The sequence below is a fragment of the Phyllostomus discolor genome, chromosome 12, assembly GCF_004126475.2.
Source record: "Phyllostomus discolor isolate MPI-MPIP mPhyDis1 chromosome 12, mPhyDis1.pri.v3, whole genome shotgun sequence".
In the NCBI taxonomy this organism is placed as follows: domain Eukaryota; kingdom Metazoa; phylum Chordata; class Mammalia; order Chiroptera; family Phyllostomidae; genus Phyllostomus; species Phyllostomus discolor.
In genome coordinates this window covers 76,216,654-76,237,285 of record NC_040914.2, presented here as the reverse complement: position 1 = coordinate 76,237,285, position 20,632 = coordinate 76,216,654, and the positions used below count along the sequence as shown (strand labels likewise).

At 47.4% G+C, this 20,632-nt stretch overlaps 1 protein-coding gene across 1 annotated transcript in view; it reads right to left on the bottom strand.

The window, feature by feature from the left end:
• LOC114488252 (BTG3 associated nuclear protein) overlaps nucleotides 1-20,632 on the bottom strand; it is a 123,724-nt gene that overhangs the window by 44,868 nt on the left and 58,224 nt on the right. Inside the window, 4 exon segments of the mRNA XM_028501939.2 lie at nucleotides 2,649-2,881; nucleotides 2,883-2,890; nucleotides 17,699-17,874; nucleotides 19,581-19,697. Coding sequence (XP_028357740.1) covers nucleotides 2,649-2,881; nucleotides 2,883-2,890; nucleotides 17,699-17,874; nucleotides 19,581-19,697 — 534 coding nt within the window.

Genomic DNA, 20,632 nt, shown 5'->3' with positions numbered 1-20,632 from the left:
GCACACTGTGGGAAAGGGGACAAAGGAAATAAAATGAACAGAGCACCCTTGCATCCTTGGTGGGTGGCACAGGGCTTATCAGTTGCAAAGGAATGAAAAACACTATCACTACTAATGTAATCTCAAGTTCCAGGGGAAAGAGAAGCAGAAAACTGAGTGCCAGCAATTTATTTCTTAAAATTACAGTCTTGACTTTATAGTGACTGGCCTATAAAAACAACAGAAATCTTCAGCACTCTGAGTGAGAGGAAACTGGCCGGCACACTCTCTCGTGTGGGTAGGGCCAGCGTGCCTCACTGATGCACCGTGTACACCTCGCATATCCACAGTGTCCTAGCCTCAAGGCCAGGTTAGCCCCTTCTCCCCAATCAGTGGTGATCGCTGAATAAAGATAAGCACAATGGAGTGACACCACTCCTCAGTTCATAGGAGGAGAGAGGCCAATGTCACTGTCAGGCCTCTCTAAGCACAGCACCCAGGTGACCTGTGAGCAGGCCCCCAACTGTTCTGCATCTCACAGGCTCTTCCTGCCTCACCACTGGCCTACACTGACCAAAGCTTCCTCCCAGTTCTCCATTCAAACGGTGCTTCAGCCTCCCCACAGACAACTGATGGGACCCCCACCAAGAAGCTGTGTGAAACACATTTGATTACCGAAGTTCTAAAGAACCTAGGCCCTGTGTACTGTGCTGACATGAACCCCAAAATTCATGTCCTTCCCAGGACCTCAGAATTGATCTCCCTTGGAAAGAGGGTCTTTGCTGATGTGATTAATTACATTAAAATGAGGGCATACCGGAATACGGTGGGCTCTAAATCCAGTATGACGGGTTCCCTTAGAAGGAGAGGAGAAAAGACACAGGGAGAAGATGGCCATGTGATGACAGAGGCACCAGGATAACATGGCTGTGCAATGACAGAGACACAGGGAAAGACAGCCCCTGGCTGACACTGGCAGTTCAAATCATAAAACCAGACTCCCAGTTCTCAAACAATGAGGCTCACAGAGGAGCGGGGCACACTGTGGGAAAGGGGACAGAGGAAATCAAATGAACAGAGCACCCTGCATCCTTGGTGGGTTGGCACAGGGCTTATCAGTTGCAAAGGAATGAAAAACACACTATCACTACTAATGTAATCTCAAGTTCAAGGGAGATGACAGTGGAGACCCAGAGAGGTCGGCCACGTGAAAACAGAGACACGGGGAGAAAGACCATTTGAGGATCACTGAAAATGTCCGTGTCACCCAGAGTCTGCAAAGAAACAGCTAAGACCGAGGTGGGCGTGAAGAAAGTATCCAATGCCCACACTGCCACTATTTAAGCTCATGCTCAGTAGTTTTGATGTGTCTGTTCATTTGTCCCATTTTTTGAGTAACAATCAACAATAAACTGGGCCAAAAGGAAAAAAGGTCAACAAATACTTTCAACCTTTCAAAAGTCCACCTGAAGTTTAGCGCTGAGAAGGCGGCAGTTTACAATGGTTCCCAAATAAGGGACAGCTCGGAAGGCAGCCAACTGCCCCACATGCAGGGAAGCAGGACTAGCTCACTCGGACCACACAGCGCTTCCACCATGCCACTCGGACTCCCTGGGCACAGCATGTCCCCTTGTCCCCATCCCTACATGCTTATGAGTACCCCTGCCCAGCTTCCACCATGGAATGTTCTCCATGCTTTGCCTAATAACCAATGTGTTCCAAGGCACCTCTCCAAATCAGAGGCACCCCGTGCCGAGAGCCATGATTCCCTATGGGAACAGTAGCCCACCACCAAAAGACCATCACGCCTACAAAACCCAGAGCCCAACCCAGGCCATCATTGGAGCCTCTGCGCAAGCCACCGCTCTCTGTCGGGCCTTTGCCTCCAGCCACTGTGGTGTGGCTGACCGCCTCTTGTGATGCACTCGGGGCCACAGCATTCACACATACCTGACTGCGCACCGTACAACTGAGAACTGCTTTTGTTCCTCTTTGCATCCCAATAGTAACCTCTCGCACTGTGAGTTACACTGTCACACGCTATCACACAGTACCCTGTCACCATGGAAACCCATGTGTTGCACACACATTTGTGCCAGGCCCACAGATCTGAGTGGTGCCCTCTGTACTAGGCATCATGCTCTAAAGCATGGGCTGGCAGATAGTCCACAAAGCCCCTGCCTGCTTCGGAAAGTCACGTTTACATGCCTATTTGTTTACATTTGGTCTGTGGCTGCTTTCAGAGCTGAGTAGTTATAACACAGACCCTATGCCACAGCTAACTACACATCAACTTCATGTCCCTTAGAAAAAGTGGCGACTCCTACAACTCTCTGTTCATCTGAGAACTGCTTTACCCCCACCTGCGGGGCTGAAGTCAGCTGGTTTCGCATGCAGTTTGTCAGAAGCTACTTGAAATGATTTTCAGGGTCTAAAAGGCCCGCACTCCCAGTGTGTTTCCTCTGAGCTGGGCACAGGTGGCATTTACTAAAGGAAATGCTCTATCTACAATCCCCTCTCCTTGCTCTGTGACAAGTCCTGACACCAGTGTCCCCTCAACACAATAGTGGAGGTCCTGACTCATCCCAAAAGTCCTGCCTCCCAGGCCCACCCTGCAGCCAGGTCCTTCCTTCGCAGGGTGAACAGAGGACAGGAAGCCCCACACTTACACCGGATGGCCGTAGATAGTGAGGGGATCAAGCTGCTTCTTGCCATGCTTCCCCTGGCCCGAGAGGTTGGACACGGCCTGCACCTCGCGGTGGAAGAGGTAGTCCAGCAGCGTCAGCGCCATCTTCTCGGCCGTGCGGCAGTTGGTGCTGATGTGCAGCATGTCGGAAGGGATGATGGCGCAGCGCACCCGCATCTCGGGGTTGTTCTCGTCACCCAGCCAGGTGCCGTTTGGGGTAGTCCTCTGAGAGAGAGAAGGAGGTCTCAGATAAGCTCACATACTCCAAAGGGCCCAGAGCTCGGCTCAAATATACACAGGAAGGACTTGTGGGGGCTGGTCAGCAAATCACTCCCCCAACTTCCCAAATGTTGGCCAGGAGGACTGGGGTCACAAAACAGTGGTGTGGGACCTTACACCTGACCAAGAATAGAAACAAGGACATCGTTCCCAAAGAACTGGCCTGGGTTTCTGTTGATGCATCTCAGGAAGATTAACGTAACATGCTATAACATGTAAATGTTCTTCTGCCGTGGAGACTGGCTTCCACAGGCCTAAGCCCACCTTCTTAACTCACTTAAAAGCAAACAGAAGGCAGAGTGCTGTGTGTTGCTGGCACATCTGCCACCTACCCAATGGCCTGCCCAGCCAGAGCTCTCACAAGTGTGATAACAGGTAGCTGCAGCGGCCCCCAGAAGCACCCGGTGACAACGCTGCCTGGATTCCACACACGGACCCATGCATCTGGAAGAGGTGACATCAGACAAACCCCAGATTCTCTTTTACAACTCCAGCAGGGTAAGAGCTTTTAAAAAAGACTGTTTGTTTTCAGCTTTGTCCCGCCATCCAGAGGGCAGCACATCAGAGCGGTCTCAGAGCACCCGGAAGGGGATTACAGAGGGAAGCCACTCAGGTTCAGGCTGAATCTGGGCTCCCAGCCTGGGACAGCCACATGGAGTGCCCATCTCTGGGATGAGAACCAAGGCACAGTCTTGTGTCTAGAGGACTTGTGACTCAATCTCCACTTGGGACTGCTCTGAGAAGAGTGCTCTGGAGGCTGGGCAATCCTAAATGAGACAAACTATTGACATGATGTAAGCTCTTGCTCTGACCTGCTGAGGAGCTGGGGCAGCAGCCAGCTCAGCATGAGTAAAGGGCTCAGGGCTGCTACGCTTCCCATACTCTCCTCTCCTCACTCTGAGTCCTTCCCCTGTCCTGCTGTGTAACCTTCACCCCTCTGACCTCCCAGCAGTGAACCTGGAAATATACAGATCAGAAGCACCTTCCAACCTCCTGCTCAGAGCACTGTGACCCCTCTCCTCTCCTCACGACCAAATTTCCTTTCCTGCTACTCATTCTTTCTTTAACCCTGTGGAGACACACCACTTGTGACTTTAAGATCTCAACAGTTCCTAGTAACAGACTGAACACCCCCAAGCCTTGCGTCCACATGCCCCAGCCTTTGGCTTTCTCAGTAGTCATCTAAAATGCAAACACCCAGACCTCAACATTCATGACTGGGAAGGACCCCACTTTCTGTACCTTCGGCAAAGCCACAGTGATAATCACGGGTTAGGCATAACGCTGATGTGGGGAGAGAAGAGGGAGGGCAGTGAGGTGGCGAGCTCTCCCTCCCACCCAGGAGGAAAAGCACTTCACTTATGATCACAAGCCAAAAGAACTATCGATTCTCCCTGGAAACTCAGCAGCTTACAAGTAATCTATTCTGACCCTAACAGGAAAGCAAGTTAAGGTGCAAGGGACAATCACTGTGCAAGTATGCCACTGTGGGAGGGGAGGGACATTAACAGGCAGAGTTAGAACCTCCTTCTGGCTGGCTGGGATCTCAGAGACTCCAGCTTTCTTTGGAGTGTCTACTAGACCTGTGGCTGTCGAGTCATGTCACAGCCACAGTTATCACTAGTTCAAAATTTCTCGTGAACTTCATTCCCAAACGCCCTGATATTTACATTCCAGCCTCCATGCACAGAAGAGGTCCCCAGAAAGGGTGGCCAGCTTGCCTTGCTTTGCCAAAGGCCTGGAGCAGAGCAAAAGACCAAGTGGCTAGCTGTCTATGACTCCTACACCCTGTCCCCTTCACTGAAGCGCCCCCCCCCCAACCAAGCCCCGCTCCTGAATCGTGAGATTTCTAGGGATAGCAGGCAAGGCTAGGTGCCCGGGTGAGGTGTCCCCGTAGCCCGCAGGGTGCATCGGCGGGTGAAGGATTGCTGCAGGTGGCTGAGGTGGCTCCTGGCTTTGGCTGAGGGCAGCAAACAAATCACAGGTCTGAGGTTTGGAACCCAGAGTGAGAGATGAGTAAGCAGCCTCACTTCTCAGAAACACTGACAGTTGCGGTGGAGAGGTAGTGCCATGAGCATATGCTCAGATATATGCTTTTTTCTGAAGGTCAGTCAGCTACTGTTATATTTAGCCTTTCTACGGGAAAACAAAATAAATACATGTTCTAAATTCGATGAGATTAGACTTTCAGAGGGGCTATCATGAGGTCACAGCTGGCATGCCAGAAGGGCTCTAACATCTTGGGCATTTATTAATTATCTACAAATACTTCACTGGGCAACTCTATACCTGCCACTGAGTCTAATTACTCCAAAAAGAAGATCCACCCTCCACCTGCAGCAGTCAAGGCGTGAAGCAAGTAGAGAGAGAAAGTGGGGCTGGGGAGAGAAAGGGTACAAGAAGGAGCACGAGGAGGGGAGCGGGGAGGAGAAGAAGAAGAGACGGGGTAAGAGAGGAGGAGAGAATTGGGGGAGGGCTGCTAAAGAGAAGAGGGACAGTCTTCTGGGACCAGGAAACTGTATTTTAGTTCAAAACTTGGTTATAGACAGTTGAAGGACTCAGTGGGAACTGCATTATTCACGCCAGAGTCCTTGAGATGGGATACAAAGATGTGCCTCAGACACAGTGACCTAAAGGAACAGCAGAAGGACTCCAAGGACTGGAGGGTGAGGGGGTGAAAGGCCATCTATGCTTCTCCCCATCAGTGGGAGGCTCCGAGAAACAAACTCTGCCCACTTGGGCCAAATTCACCAAACCCCAGCATACCATTCCAATCCAATCAGGCCTAGGAGGCTGAACCTCTTGATGATGTTTAGCCCCTCCTGACAGAGGGCTTTGAGGAATGGAGGCTCTGCTTAGTGAGGAGCTTGCTAGAATGCAGGATTCCTGAGATCCCCTCGGTGGCTGGCTGCCTCACTAGCTGAAACAATGATAGGCCAAGCTTCCCCACACCTGGTTCAGAATCACCTCCACACTGCTCCGGGTCAAGTTGTAAGTGAACACACTGAAATTCATGGATACATCTCATGGATATCTGAGACCCTGAGTCAGCCAGCGGAACTACCCATACTGAGCTGATGAACAGAGGGGAGGGGGGGTACAATAAACAGAAAGGTGGCAGCTGCAAGAGGGGAAGCACCACACCACAGAGATGCAGAGCTGACCACTTCAGATGGAGACAAGAGACAGCCTCAGTAACAAGAGGACTGCAAGCAGCCACCCACAAGCAGGTTCCAGAGGAGGAAGCATTTTGCACTGGCCTGGGCTGGGAAGGGCTATGTGAATGAAATGGAGCGAGTGTGGCCAGAGCAGGAAGAGTTGGCCAAAGAGGTGAGTAGAGAAAACTGAACAGGGAGTAGCACAATCTGTGCTGACAGCAAACGGATGGGAGATGGGGTAACAACACAACTGGTCACCTCTGGGGCTACTTAGCAGTCCAGGAAGGACCAGGGGCACATGGGCATTAAATCACAGGACAGAATCTATGGCGTGCAAACCTTCCCACATTCAGGTACTGATGCTATAACTGATACCATGCATGTTTGGACTTAAATATTTAAACAAGAGGATCCCATGTAAGCCCTCAGGAAAGGGTGGCCGCATTCTGAACCCCTAGGGGGTCCTGGACAGTGCTATCCTGCCTCCCCGACTGCCATCGACACTGCACACGGGCCAGTGCCCAGACGGTGAGCTGGGGTCTCAGCCTAACTGCCAACACTGCCGAAGACTGAAATGGCCTTTCTCAGGAATAACAAGCAAAGTGAACTCTGCTTAGCAAGTCCTCTATGTTTACATAACATATTCAAAGCAATGTAAACACCAGGCGAGAGCTAAGTGTTGTCTTCCACAACAGCGAGTCAACATCTTGTCCAAGTGATACTGAGACGGTTGTGAGTGGAAGGAATGCAGGCAGGGCGGCCCTTCAGTCAAGAAGGGATGACTACTCGAGGTCTGTGTAAACTCTCTGTGAACCTTACTTCTTACTCCAGCCCTGAGAATTAGCTTCCTATTGGGCTGTCCTCCACACCCCATCCTCTTCTTCCACCAAAGCTGTGTCCCTGCACCAAGAGGTCTCCCACTGGCACCGTGGTGGAGAGGCCCCGCCCAGCCTCTGGAATCACATGCTTGTTGGGGAGTGGGGGGAGGGGGGAGTGGGGGGCTCTGACACTCACACCTGTACTAGAAGCACTTCACCTTGTCTAAACCCTACACTTTGCCCTGGTGACATGCAGGAGAAAGAGCCATGCTTCCTGCAAATGTCACGCACTGAAGAGCCTCACAATTCCAGGAACAATGAAGAAAACACGCCCGCAGGCCAGCGCTGTGGCTGCCCATTTACATGGACACAGGAAGCACATGAGTGTGTGTGAAGGCAGATATTTTCAAATTGCTTCAACAGGAAGAATGAAAAAAAGACTTCAATTATGCAACTTAATTCTTTTGAAGGCAAACCATGATGTAAAATTAACAAAAACAATTTATAAATGAAAGCCACTCTTTATGTAAAACCTGCTCGTCAGTAAGACTGATTAACCAGAAACGCCTCAGGGCCCACAGACCGGTTTCTGCCAACGGCGTTGTGAAGGGCAGTGCCGAAGGGCCCAGAGTGAAAAGTGTGGCGCTGCCCTCTTAGCTGAGGAGGCAACTGTCCAACACGGAGCATGAGAAGCACAGACTGGAGAGAGGGGCTGGGGTGGGCTCGGCGGGCCCTCGAGGGCTGTTTCCTTCCTGGGCCACCGTAAGATGTCAGCTTCAAAGTCCCACAACGACCCCACTCCCTGCTGGCCCCTTGCCTATGGACAAAAGCTGATAGGACAAAAGTGGACAGACTTCCAGAAATGTAACTGGAGTATTCTGGAGGATCAACAATGTCGTTTTAAACTGCTACCGTAGTTATTATTTCAGGGAATACTGTTGCTTCCCCCCAGAAAAGTAAATTAGTCTAAAAATTGACTTTTCTTACCAGTCCAGAAAACAATGACTTAAAATTTCTCTGGTAATGCAGGAAATTATCTAGAAACTTTATTTCAATCAAACATCTCAAGATTTTATAAGGCATTTTATACCCTATTTACAACCTACTCATTCCTAACTTCACGTAAATGCCCTATGACTCATGACTACATGGTCATCTCTAGAGCAAAAAGTCTGAACTAGGCAGCCGGGAAGCACAGGCTCCAGCAACTCAAACAACAGAGCTGAAAACCACTGCCCCAGGAAGGGACAGGAGACCCAGCTCCCCGGAGCAGAGGACAGGGACCCACCATCACCATCCTCGGGACCCTGGGGAGACAGGCAGCGCCTCCAAGCTCCCTGGCAAGGAGAGGTTCAGCGGGGCCACAGGATGCGCACTTCTCGCCCGAGTCGTGCTGGTGCACCTGCCAACTCAGCTCTGTTCCCTGGACATTCTCAGCCCTAATTCACCTCCGATTCGGAACCGGGTCCCCGTCTGGACCCCCACTTCTTCCCAGTGACAAAGAGTCATGGAAAGAGTCTTGTTTTCAAATGGAAAACAAGACAGAGTACCTGCCCACATAAATATTTGAGAAATTTGAGAAATTTGCCTTTTGACAATTCAGAAAGGGTATATTTATTTTACTAAAATTGCTTGGTCCAGTTTTGGCATGTGAAACAATAGAAAGATTCTAGTAGCTTTATTAGAAAACTACCAGTTGAATTATAAGAAAAATAAACTTGCTTTCTATTCCAATCATTTAAATCTTCAATGAAATTAACTGGCACTTCTGAAAAACCTACAATGAAAACCCTTCAACAGTAACTTGAATTTTCTTACCATTAAAATACACATACTTGTTTTGAGGCTCCATTTTAGTGCCAGGAAAATGAAATGAACAGGAGAAAGCACTGAGATGAAAAGGACGGCCACATTCCCGTGGTCAGGTTCAAAACCAAGAAACACAACCAGCCGCTGTTATGCTTCCTTCCCCACCTGTCAACACACATACACACATACACACATTCCCCTGAGACCGTGACGCACATTCCTGCCAACAATGCCAGTCAGCCTTGGCTCCCAGTCACGCTGTTCTCCCCAAGGCCTAGACTAGGAAACAAATCTCTCTTCCAGGGGCAAGAGTGGGTTGTGTGCGGCAAGAAACCAGACAATCATTACTCAGCACCTACTATGCACCAGGTCTTCTTCACATGCAGTACTGCAACTCAGGGGCTCTCTGCCAACCCAACTGGACAACTAAGCTGACTTCATATGACATATCCTCACTCCTCCAAAGCAAACAGCAAAACCCATATCTGCGGACAGTAGCACTATGCACATCTTGTGCATGAATGGCCTCATAAAGTGCAAGGCTGGGTAGTCTAAATGCCACCTCGCACCAATCTAGCCTAACCTACCACCTCACCTCTTTCCAAAGATGATGTGGTTTTGCCTGTGGTGTTCCGGCCGCCAGCCACGTGAAACATCTCAAGAGTCACGATGTCCCAAGGTGTCAGCAGCTCTCATGGGGAAAGAGTGAGGGATCTAGTGCCCACTTTCCACAAACATGCTGCTTGGACACCCCTGCGGACCCCAATTATGTTGCCTCTGCTCTCAGATGCCACCATACCCTTGCTGAGAGCTGCTGGCCGGTCGGCTATTAAGGCGACTACATCTTCAGTTCTTCACAGCTGTGAGAGGTGACTACTGACCTGTTTCAGCCTCTGCCCAAGGATAACAACCAAACCAAAAGGAGGCAATACTTTGTGACTCCCTACATGCTTCAGGGTTGTTCAAAGACACAAAACATGGTGTCAGTTCCACAATACAACGGACCTCATGTCAATCTGGGTCCCCAAGGTCGGCCTCTGCCATCTCTAAGCAAGTCTGCAGAGAGCAGATTCATCGCGGTCATGAGCTGGGGCCAAGGTGGATTCTTCACCTACACCCAAACTAACTTTCATCTGGCTTTGTAAAAGACGCCCAAACTGTGTATGAATTCAAAAGCAACATATGCATAAAATAAAAGAAATAGTTCCAATATGGATGGTAACAGAAACAAATCCACACAGAATTCAGGGAACAGGAAATCTCAGGCAGTGTTCTGAAACCTTCAGGCCGCATTACTGTATACATACATCATGGTTCAAAGTGTTCAAGAGCCAGGATACGGATTCACTGTAATTAAAAATAATTAATGTCCACCCTGGCTGCGTAGCTCGGTGGATTGGAGCACGGACTGTGAACCAAAGTTTCGCAGGTTCGATTCCCAGTCAGGGTACATGCCTGGGTTGCAGGCCATGACCCCCAGCAACTGCACATTGATGTTTCTCTCTCTCTCTCTCTCTTTCTCCTTCCCTTCCCTCTCTAAAAAATAAACAAATAAAATCTTATAAAAAAGGCAAAAAAATAATAATAATTATTAATTTCTTCCACTTGAGGTAGAAAGTAAGAATCCTATGTGTAATACAGGAAACATTTTATTGTTGTGCTACTTATAATTATCTGCCCCATAAACAATCATTTGTTGGGGTATTTCAGGGCCCTGGGAGGCTATTTTTATTTATGTAAAAATAAAGCTGCATTTTTCACAACATGTCAACTCTGGCCATCTGCTAGCTGAATATCTATGATGTCATACACAGACGCTTCAAAAAGATCGTCCCGACCGTGTATCAGTGCGATCCTGGGGTGGGCAGGGGCTGGAATGACTAAAAGAGAAGGGAAGGCGTGGCGTGTTCTGAACCACATGCACAGCCCCCTGCGGAGAGGACAACTGGGAAGGCCAGGCGGCCTTCCGGCAAGTCATCCTTCCTATGAAATCAGGATTTCACAATTGCATGGAACAAAATTTGAGAATTTTAGAAATCTGTAAGAATTGGCATTCCCCAAACTACAAATTACAGAGATTTTAATCTAGAAATGGTACCTTCTACCATTTTCTTGTAAAATGCTTTTCTGGTACAGGCTACTTTTGTTTTGTTTTGTTTTTTGAGTGGGACATTTCAGATCAACAATTCTACTACAGAGATTTTACCAGTAATGCTCAAATACTTCTTTAAAGTGAAAAATTTCTTCAACCATCCCTGAAGGAGTCTGTGCCCCGCCACGAGCCGAGTTCTCTGCAATTTGGCACCCAGATGGCTAACGACCACCTGCATGGAGTTCAAGGAAGGCCTAAATTACAGCCTCAGCATGTCCCCACCCCACATTTCAGGTCCCGCCCCAGCCTCCCTCTGCCTACCCCCTGCATTTCTGCAGGTGCTAGTGGGGCGTGGTTTCAATTATTTGCACAATTCTTCTGCTCTTACATCTCTTCGCCATCAGTTATCTCACCAGAATCAGAATCTGGGGTGGGGAATTGCTCGCATCTTTGGGAACAATTATGATTGCTCTGTTCTTCCATTTCGGTAAAAGATCTCAGAGTCTCCACCACATCCATGAGGTGAAGGGGTGGAGAGAGCTGGGGCCTGACTCACTCCAAGACATCCCTGGGAGAGGAGAAAGTGTCACTGAGCGGCAGTTGGGGTTAGGAGTTAAGGGACAGGACATCTCATACACATGATGACACACACGTGCTGTCTGAAATGACACAAATCAGTGTGATTTTTTTTTGATATCTCCAATGTTCAAGTCTTCCATGTTTACAAAGGAGTAGGTGGTCAGAAGACTGAGAAGCCTGCTCTGGGAGAGTCTTGCCCACACACCTGGAGTCCAGTGCACCAGACAGCTGTACACACAATACCAAAACTAAAGCCATGCTGTGCAGTGTGTGGTGGGCAGAATACTAAGGTGGCCCCGTGACCTCTGCACATGATTATGTCATGGGACAAAAAGGATCCCATAGATACCATTAAAGCCACTGATTAGTCACCCTTAGGGTGGAGGAGTCTCCAGGTGGGCCTGACCTAATCACGTAAGGCCTGTACAAGCAGAGTTTTTTCTGATGGTGGCAGAGGGGGACGGGGACATGGAGATGTTAAAGGGTCACTGTAAAACAAAGGAGCAATGGGACAAGAACCTGAGTACAGTCTTTGCCCAATAGCCATAAGAAAATAGGAACATTGGTCCTATAACTAAAGAGCCCAATCCTGCCAACACCCCAAATAACCTTGAAAGCAGACCGTCCCCAACACCCCCGATACCAGTCCAGCACGGCTGGCAGCATGACTCAGGCCTTGTGAGCCTGTGAGCCACGACTTCAGCCCCGCAAGCTGTGAGATAACAAACAGGGCCGTCCAACTACTGCGCTGGTTGCAATGTGTCATGCAGCACAGAGAACACGAATGTCTGTGTAAACTTAAAAAGGAACAATTAGAAAAGGCTACAGGGGAGGCCTCTACACCATTGCCCTGCTGCACCTGGAGCTCTAAAGCTATAGGACCACGCTGTCCATTGTGCCTCCAGGGGCTGCAGGGCTGGTCAGTCACAGAAGCTACTTTAGGAAATGTGTTGGGTCAAACATTAATACTCGGAGTACAAGGTATTTGTGAGCTATTTCCAAAATAGTATTAAATCCATATTCAAGCCAATCTCTAGACTGCCCTTTCCCAGCTTTAAGTTCACCAACAAGTTTTTACTCCCCAAGCCCAGTGTTCACATGCTTCTCCTCTGACCCTCACTCCAAGGTGCTTATTTAACTCCTGCTTCAAACGTTTCAATGTACTATCACCTCCACCATGTCCCTCTCCTACACCAGACGATCTCTGGAGAAAACATCATTAACTCTGGGGTGAGAGGATGAGCCAGGAAAGAAGGGCTGCGGCTTTTAAGTGATGGGTAAGTGCTGAAGGTGAGGACCAGGGGAGCCGGCAGTCTGGGAGGGACAGGGCCGGGAATGAGCCAAACGAGGCTTTTCCTCCTAGCACTGGATCACGTGGCATTTAAAATCTGGCACCGATCTCTGAGCCCTTATAAACTGAGGCATTTACATTCTGACGGTGAACCTCATTCACGTGTGACACCTCCAGTGCCAGTAACACCCTACCCCCTGACCCCTTTTTGGTTTTAGACACAGTAACTTTGTACCTGTGGCCCAAACACACATGCTCATTGGGAGTGATGTGACATCTTTAAGCTTTACACAGGTTAATAATTTGGTGTTTTTTAACTGGCAATTCAAGAAGGTTGAGTCACAAAGAGGATAATGATACAGGAAAATGGAAAAAAACAAACAGCTCTTGGTAGTGGAGTCGATTCTTTTCCCACTGCTGCCAGTGTATTTTCAGAGAAACAGCATGACCACACACCACTGACCAAGGCCAAGGCCACCTACTCAGGCCGGGATGGCCAGGAGGTCAAACCTCAACAGCAGAGTGGGGCCAGGCAGGCATCTTTCCCTGTGACTTCTGCCTGCTTATAGCACGGATGTTGTCACGAGTTCAACCATGAAAAAGCAAGTGTTGAAGGAGTGGTCACCCCTGGGCACAGACAGGGTGCCCCTAATCAGTGTCACATGCTGTCCACTCTGAAATGCACTCTGAAGTGGCATCATCCTCCCAGACACTGTTCTAGGCTGTCCTCCCGCCCGGTTTCTCCGATCTAGGAAAAGCGCAGCATTCACTATATGGTTACACTCAAATATCCACTGACATTCTTACACTAGTTCCTCTTTATTAACTTGATTTTACTTTGGTCACTAACCTGTCTATAATCCTATTCTTCTTAGTAGCCACTTTATGATCACTAATAAAATGTGTTTTAATGTTATCACACAAAAAATTTATGTAAAAATAAGTTTATGTAAAACAAATTATGGAAATAAACTCTCAAGAAATGTTTTTGGCTAAACTTCCCTCCTTATGTTTATAAGGCTGATGTTTTATGAATCCAGCAATTTGTATTAACCTTACTTCATAGTCCCGGGCACCAGAAACATCCCGGGGAACATGACTCGGCTTCCCATTGCTGTGATGGACCACCCCTCACAAATGAACTGCTTCTCCCAGTAAAATGAACTACATTTTACCGCCCTCACTGAGCACATCACAGCTATCTGCCATATGAGACAGCTTCTTGACTGGGCTTTGGAACATTCATGAGGCCAATCTCTGATATTAACCCAATTACACTTGAAGTACAACCTTCCCACTAAAATTAAGTACCCAACATTTTATGCACAGGATTAGTCAAGTTTTCTGAAAATTACCACAAGCATAAACAACAAAAATTTAAATTCTTCATTAAGAATCTAACTAAACCCCTTTATTAATCAACAGATTCCATTCTGGTCCACGTTTGCTCATTTGTTTCTCTAATTCATTAGCCAGCATACTCTTTGAAGGAGTATGCCCAACACACTTTCTGTACTTCATACAAGTAGAGGTACACGAAGACCAAAACCTCCAAGGATAGACAGAGTAAAAACTAGGGAATAAGTTTACTGTTCACTGCTCTCAAAAGTTAGCACATTTTTCTTATTCTACTGGAGTTTATGCCATGGCAGATGGAACTGCCTAAGCAAATTACTGGGATAAAATGATACAGTACCTTTGCAGTATATTAAAGTAACTCCAAATTTGATATAAAACAGCATGTCAATTCATGCAAACCATTTAGAATTCTTCAGAAGTAACCATTTTGATACCTGTGGTTCTCTAAAACTTCAGGTGCTTAAATATTTTTATAAGAAGATAAGAACAAGCTGTCTTGTTATAGCTCTGGGCTCTAATCAGGAACTAAAGACAAGCCTATGGCCCTTTAGCAGTTTGCATATTAATGTTTCTTTAATACAAACTAGCTGACTTGACATTCTCTCCAGCTGAGCAAGTTGTTCTAGTCTCAGGGAGGGCACAGCAGGAGACAGCTAATCCAATCTTCAGCGCATTCATAAATCTCACAGAAATATTTAACAGATGATGCCACTATAGGTCAGCAGTGAATCTGATACAAGAGACATGAATGGATTAGCTCTTTCTCCAACATGACACACACAGCAGTGACTTAGAGACGACTCCATCCGTCAGCCTCTGTGTCATCTTCCCCAAGCCACTGCACCAACTAAAGCTGCTCAGTCCAAGCTCTGGTCACACTGAAACCGCTGGGGGGACCTCCCCAAGGGCAGTGTCAGAGAAACACATTTATTACAAAGTGTTTCTCCTAATGAAATGGTAAAACAGGCTGGTCTTGAATTATGACCTCTTATTCAAAATAAAATTTAAAATCAGAAAGATGTCTGCAATTTGCCCCAATCCTAACAATCTGTGTTGTATATCAAAGTTATGTTTGATCAAAACAATGTTTTCTTTTTCCTTTTTTTATTAAAAAAGAGGGAAACAATAGGTTTTAAATGTTGTTATAAAATTTGTTCAAAGTCTTTGCTAAAGAAAAATGTTCTAGCCCTGGCTGGCGTAGCTCAGTGGATTGAGCACAGGCTGTGAACCAAAGCATTGCAGGTTCAATTCCCAGTCAGGGCACATGCCTGGGTTGCAGGCCATGGCCCCCAGCAACTGCACATTGATGTCTCTCTCTCTCTCTCTCTCTCTCTCTCTCTTTCTCTCTCGCTCTCTCTCTCTTTCTCCCTCCCTTCCCTCTCTAAAAATAAATAAAATCTTAAAAAATTCAAAAAAAAAAAAGAGCAAAGCTCAGTGGATTGAGCACAGGCTGTGAACCAAAGCATTGCAGGTTCAACTCCCAGTCAGGACACATGCCTGGGTTGCAGGCCATGGCCCCCAGCAACTGCACATTGATGTTTCTCTCTCTCTCTCTCTCTCTCTCTCACTCTCTCTCTCTCTCCCTCCCTTCCCTCTCTAAAAATAAATAAATAAATAAATCTTTTTTTTTTAAAAGAAGAAACCAAATGTTTAAAAAAAAAAGAAAAATGTTCTACACAAAGTGTATCGCCTCATATTTAAAGAACTTAGACGCAGATATGAAAAAAATCCATATTTTTTTCTTACAGGCACTAATATGCTCAAATTTTGATTTCCTTTTGCATGTTCATTTTAATTTCAATCTATTGTTTCCCGCCACTGAAACATATTTTACATTAATCAATCACATTAAGAAACATAAATTTAAAAGATGAAATCTTTTGCTTTTATGATAACCCCAAACTCTCCCCAAATTATCCACTATTATGTTCCTTAACTGATGCAGTTTAAACCAAACAAACATTAGACCTGAAGTGGGGAGCCAGATCTGGTGAGTATTTACTCAAAATCCACGTGAAAAAAGAGTAAGAGCAATTCGTGCAAATGTGATTTAATCCAATACTCATGAGGATAAATCAAATCTCTCTTTCCCTCAAATTTAATGTGTAACAAAACTAACTGCTCTGACCCAGCAATTTCACTCCAATTTCTTGGGTTGATTGGGTACCCAAGAAAAATGAAAACATGCCATCACACAGAAACCTGCAGGCATATGTTCCCAGCAGCACGATGCGTAACAGCAGAAAAGTGGAAACAAGTGTCCATCAGCAGATGAATGGATAGACAGAATGTGGTCTTATCCATGTGGTCGAATATTATTCAGCTATAAAAACGAAGGACATACTGATGCCTGCTACAATGTGGAGGACATTACATGATTCCCTGTATGTGAAAGGTCCATAGTAGACAAATCCATCGAGACAGGAAACAGATGAGTGCCTGCCAGGGGCTGGGAGGAGGGAGGGCTGGGAGGAAAGAGAACTGGGAGTGACTGCGTGGGGTTTCTTTACAGAGCGATGACAATGCCCTGGACTCAGTGGTGATGGTTGCATGGCTTTGTGTGTACACTAAAAACCACTTCAAGTGTGTGACACAAAATAGTGCAGTTTATGGTATGCAAGTTAAAGTTCACTTTTAAAAAGAAGTTGCCCGTAGTTCTCTTTTCTCCCCCTTACTCTGCCATCCCACTCCAATCAATTTATGTAAGAGAAATTTTGAGAAAAACATTATTTTTAATGTCTCAGACATGGTAACAAGTCTTTCTAATAGGAAAATATTTGTTCAGTAGAAATTCTACCTTTTGTTTTGGGGAAAAATCAACGACTTAGCCATAGAAGCAGAAAAACCTCACAAGTTCCTACTATTAAACAAATTTCAGACTTTTGACCTCAATAACAACACTAAATTTGTCCAAGCTCTCCCCTTTCTCCTCATGCTGTAGTGACCACTGTGTAGGAAGCAGTGAGTTAGCCCCCAAAGGCACGACAAAGTACCAGGAGGCAGAGTCCTTCGAAGGGCACACCAGGCCAGTCGCACTGACCAGGGGACAGGGGACAGTGTACCTCAGGCCTAGGCAGGAAAGAGGAAGGAGGGACAGAAACCCCGGTGTGGGTGAAACGGGTTCACTCACAGGCTACCGGCCACGCCACGCTGTTCCCTCCAAGTCTCCCCGGAGAGCCAACATGCCGCGTGGCGTGGACTGGACTGGAATGTGCAGGCACCCTGAGGGTCCACGTCAGGCCCTCATCAGTTCAGAGACAGGGCCCGACCTACTGTCCGAGACAACGAGCCCACTAGCAGTTATACCACCGGCTACAAATTACAACTGTCCATCACTAGAATGCCTCCAAAGCTTGACTAAATACATGAAATGGACTGAAAATGATTCTGTAAATCTGTATTAACGTGGAAAAACTTCTACTACGCCAAGGAAAAAAGCAAACTATAAAATTGTAAATCAGTGTGTACGTTAACATAGAAAAATCCCAGATGATTTACAGAGAGCTCTGGATGTTGGAATTTTTCAGGTTATTTTCACTTTATCATTTTTATATTTCATCACTTTTTAAAAACAAAAACATATATTCGTTTTCTAAGACGAGGGGCGCACTGCTACTCAGGAAATGAAGGGAGGCTTTGGGGGCGCACCTTCGGAGTTGAGGGTGATGAGGGTGACGTTGTTCCCTATGTTCTGACTTCCCGACTGTCCGCAGGTGGAAACGGAGTCGCTGGCTTCGGACCCGCTCTCCCCGTCCTCGTTGTGGCTGTCTTCTTGCCCCGGCACCTTCACCACAATGGTGTTCTGCCGACGCCCGGGAACCGCGCTGAGCGGAAACAAAAACAGCATCAGTGTGGTGAGAGCCGCGCAGCGGACAGCAGAGACCAGCCCGGTCCCTGCCACGCTCCTCTCTCCTTCCCTGGTCAGAGACTAACTCCGCACGGGGAGGCGGGCCAGGGTCCTCCCACGCAGCGCCTTCTACCGAGATTAACAGCCATTTAGTGCCAGGGAACAGTCCAGGGTTGGAGGAAACTGTATCTCCTTTTCCATGTTTAAAACAGTGTTTACGCCATGAACTAAAATCACAGCGTCTGTGACGCAAGGCCTAAACGCTGTCGTCTGAGATACTCCTACAAACGTTGACATTCGCAGAAAAGTACCTTTTAAGGCTATCTCAAAGGAAAAACGAAATTAAGAAGTTTGGCTAGAGACTTCCATTGACCCAGACTTTCTAGAAATGACTCGGCCTTTGAAAATGCAGTTATCACTCCCGATTACTCCCACTCACGAAAACACTGAAGTGGGTCTGAAAAGCCAGTCAAGTACCTCTGACAGAACAGTCTCACCACCACCAGGGACCCTGCACAGAACAATGAGATATTGCCACAAAAGCAGGACACAGTCCAGCTCTGAAATGTACTCAAAAAAGGAAAAAAGAAAAAGAAAAGATTATCCAGAGACATGCTACTTGCCTTTTTAATGACCCTTTCAACATCCCTTCACGTGGACTGCTATGCACTGAGAAAAAGGAGAAAAGCACAATTTCCCTATTTACACATCAAATTGTGTTTTGAATCCTTGCCCTACCCGGAGAAGGGCATTACATTTTCTCCATTCCACAGAGGCCTGTCTAAAAGGCTCAGGCTCTGACGGCTAACTCCACCCGAGCCATTCCAGAGGCATGCCTGACCCTGCCTCTTCTCCACCTGCCGGACCTCTTCGGCCACTGAGCACCCAGACACCCGGCCTTCACCGCCCTGTCTCCCTGCACCCCAGCACACGGGCCCTCAGCAGCACAGCTGGGCTCCCAGAGACCCTGCTACAACAACAAAGAAAATAGGACACAGATGGAAGAGGAACAGTCTGAAAAGGAGACTGAGAGAAAAGGCAAAACAGAACTTTGAGAAGACATGGGTAGGAAACAAAAAGCAAAAGAGCCCTCTTAGGGTCACCTTATCAGGAAAAGCTGAGCCCCTAGGGCCACCCGCTGCACACTTCACCATCACACCAGGGTGGCGACACAGCCCTTTATGCACTCCCATCTCTGACAAAGGTCACATTCAAAATGTCTCAAAAGAAAAAGGTGTGAGAAAAAAGCCACCACCTCCAAGTGTCTCCACCACTTAGCAAACTTACACGAGGATGTCTGTTCACCTGACATGCTGCTGGACAGACAGACAGACAGATGTGAGTAAGCCGTGAACAGGTAAGAGGATAAGGCTTGACTGACTGTTGTGAAAACACAGCACAGTGTCCCAACACCACACACTACACCGGACACAACAGTCCCAAACACCGCCTCCCTCGGAACCCCGCACTCTCGCTCTTTTCCAGTTCACCCGGCAGGACTTCAGCCCGCAGCCTGACACAGACCTTCCAACCGCAAAGAACTGTGGGCTGTGCCTACGTGCCCGACCCGAGTGAGGACAGAAATGCCCCACTACGCCCAGCTCAGAACACTGATCTGCCCTCTAGGGGACTCATCATGGTGGCAGTGGCAGTGAAAAGGGGAATAGTGTTGTGGCTACTGACTTGCTAATGATATTTTCCAGGGAATCCGGTGCCCTGTTGCTCAAGGGGTCTTCCATCTTGGCTACAATGGCGTTCTGCCGATCATTGTTGAGTATTACTGTAGTCTGGGGGACGACGCTAGGGAACAAAAGAATCACAAAGAAAAAGAAGACCTTAAAACAACAACATTCATTGTAAGAGTGCATAAGAGTAATTCAATACAGTCAGGTCCCAGTGATGAGCACTACAGAAGGGAGGTGGCTCCAAGAGAAACCACACTTAAAGGAGGAAACAGCTTACACTGGGCAGAGAATAAACAGGAGATGGGGATTTTTAAATAGAGACTTAACCTTCCTCCTTGTTGTTGGTATTCTCAGTTTGTACAATGGGCTAATACAGGAAAGGAGTATTTAAACCTTTATGCAGAATAAATCTAGATGTCACAAATTACGCACAGTAAATAAGGTTTCTAAAGTAGCATGCCTGCATGAAAAACAGCTTGATATTTTTACTCATTCTGCCCCAATGAATTCCTGCAGGAAAAATCTTGGCTTTTGTAACTACTGTACTTATCAATATCGTGCCAAAATGTTAGAGCTGCCCTGGAAAGAAAGGGCAAACACAGCAGAGGGCCTGCGGGCGGGCCGCACCGCACTGGCCGCCTCCAGGTTCCACTGGGAGAGTGCAGGAACCGTGACCAAGTGGCCTCAGGTTTTTGTTTCGAAGGAAGATGACCACAGGGAAGAAGTGAACCCTCACCAGGTACCTTCCTAGAAGTTAACACTCTATGTTCACCTGTAGCCAACAGCCTGTCTCAAGAGGTACACTCACTGAGACTTCTCAGTCATTAACCGCTAGCCCTCAGGGCTCATGCCCCAGGAAATTTTAGAGTCTGCTTTGTTGTGGAGGTCAGAGTGCCAGAACAAGCACTTGATACACACAGCAATGCTATCTGAAGAGAGTGTCGTTCTTGGACTTCACTCTCCAAAACACAGCTGTGGGGAAGCACTGCCTGTACTTGAGAAGATTCACGTAGCCAACAGCACACATGAAAACCTAGCCCACTGCCACAG